This window comes from Neophocaena asiaeorientalis, unplaced genomic scaffold (assembly GCF_003031525.2).
Source record: "Neophocaena asiaeorientalis asiaeorientalis breed wild unplaced genomic scaffold, Neophocaena_asiaeorientalis_V1.1 scaffold43, whole genome shotgun sequence".
Taxonomy (NCBI): Eukaryota; Metazoa; Chordata; class Mammalia; order Artiodactyla; family Phocoenidae; genus Neophocaena; species Neophocaena asiaeorientalis.
This window is the reverse complement of record NW_020173674.1, coordinates 6,843,537-6,844,828: the sequence shown is the minus strand read 5'-3', so window position 1 is coordinate 6,844,828 and position 1,292 is coordinate 6,843,537. Positions and strand designations below refer to the sequence as shown.

At 72.1% G+C, this 1,292-nt stretch overlaps 1 protein-coding gene across 1 annotated transcript; it reads right to left on the bottom strand.

Annotated features, from left to right (window-relative positions):
* Window positions 1–29: 29 nt before the first annotated feature.
* LOC112402479 (translation initiation factor IF-2-like) lies at window positions 30–824 on the bottom strand (the record flags this gene model as incomplete). The annotated part of the gene is made up of 1 exon (XM_024749435.1): window positions 30–824. A coding segment is annotated over exon 1 (795 nt), but the record flags the coding sequence as incomplete, so codon positions are not given.
* Window positions 825–1,292: the final 468 nt, after the last annotated feature.

The following is a 1,292-nucleotide window of genomic DNA, read 5'->3' as shown; positions in this document are numbered from 1 at the left end:
AGCAGCAGCGCCAGCAGCCCCGCCGCCCCGGCCCCACGCATCTCAGGGGCCAGGCCGCCAGCAGCCCCACGGGGCCCGGGCATCCGGGGCCGCAGAACCCGGGGGGCGCGCCCGGGCAGGGGCGATGGTCCCGGCGCCCGAGGGGAACAGCAAGCCGGGAGCCCCGGGAGAGGAGTAGAGAGGGCAGCGAGGGAGAGGATGGGAGGAAGCGCGCGGGGAGGGGACAGCAGGCGCGGGCGCGGGCCCAGTGAGAGGCAAAGAGATGGAGGCTGGACTGCGGGGAGCCCAGAAACTTCCACCGCCCCGGGAAGGAGCCCAGCCACGAGCCGGGGCCGAGGGCCTGCGGAGGCCCCAACCTGAGGCCGGAGCGAGGAGGCCGGAGCAAGTTGAAGCGGAGAGGAGGAGCGAGGGGAGAGGAAGGCCGGGCGGCCGGCCCGCTCCGCGCCTCCCCCGGCCGGGCTGGGCTCCCGCGGCCGCCGGGAAGAAGGGAGCGCGCGGGGCGGACTCAGGGAGAAGTGAGCAGTTGTTTTCCCTGGCTGGAGCACGGCGCGGCGGCGGCGAGGGGGGCTGGGATGCTGGCCCCGAGCCAGGGAGACAGTTTTTTTCTGTTTAAAGCGTCGTCGCTGCCGCCTGGGGGAGCGAGGGTGTGCGGGCGGGTGGAGGCTGGGGGGCGGTCCCCGCCCCAGATGCCCGCCCCGCCGGAACCCGCCGCCGCCGCCGCGCTGGGCCCGCTCCAGAGAGCCCTCACCTGGGACCGCTGGCCGCCCCGCCGGATTCCTCCGGGCGGGGCTGGAAGGCCCGCGCCCACCTCCGCCCGGCAGCATCAAAGTGGGAAACCGAGGCTGGGGTAGGAAGACGGGCCTTGCCCCAGGATCGCGCGGATAGTGGGAGCAGGTGGGGCTGGAACCCACGCCCCTCAGCCCTGGCGCAGCCTCCCTTGCACATGTGGGGGTCTCACCACCCCGAAGTCACTTCTTATTAGTACTGGTCCACTCCCCCTGGAGGAGAGGACTCGAGGAGGGGGCACCCCTTAGCCAGGGCCCCAGCGGGGTCCCAGGAAGAAGCCCTTGGGGTCCAGAAAAGGAGCAGATGGAACAAAGCTTGAAATCCAGGTTCCCTGCCAACCCCCCTCTAAATGGCTTCCTGATGCCCACCCTGCCCCCGCCCCTTCGCCTTGTCTGGCCGGGCTGGTGGGGCTGGCTCTGGGCCTCAGACACTCTGGAATCGCCAAGGTCTGAGCTCAGGGCCTGGCCCCCTTCCCAGGCTAACAGCCGGGAGGAGGAGGGTGATGC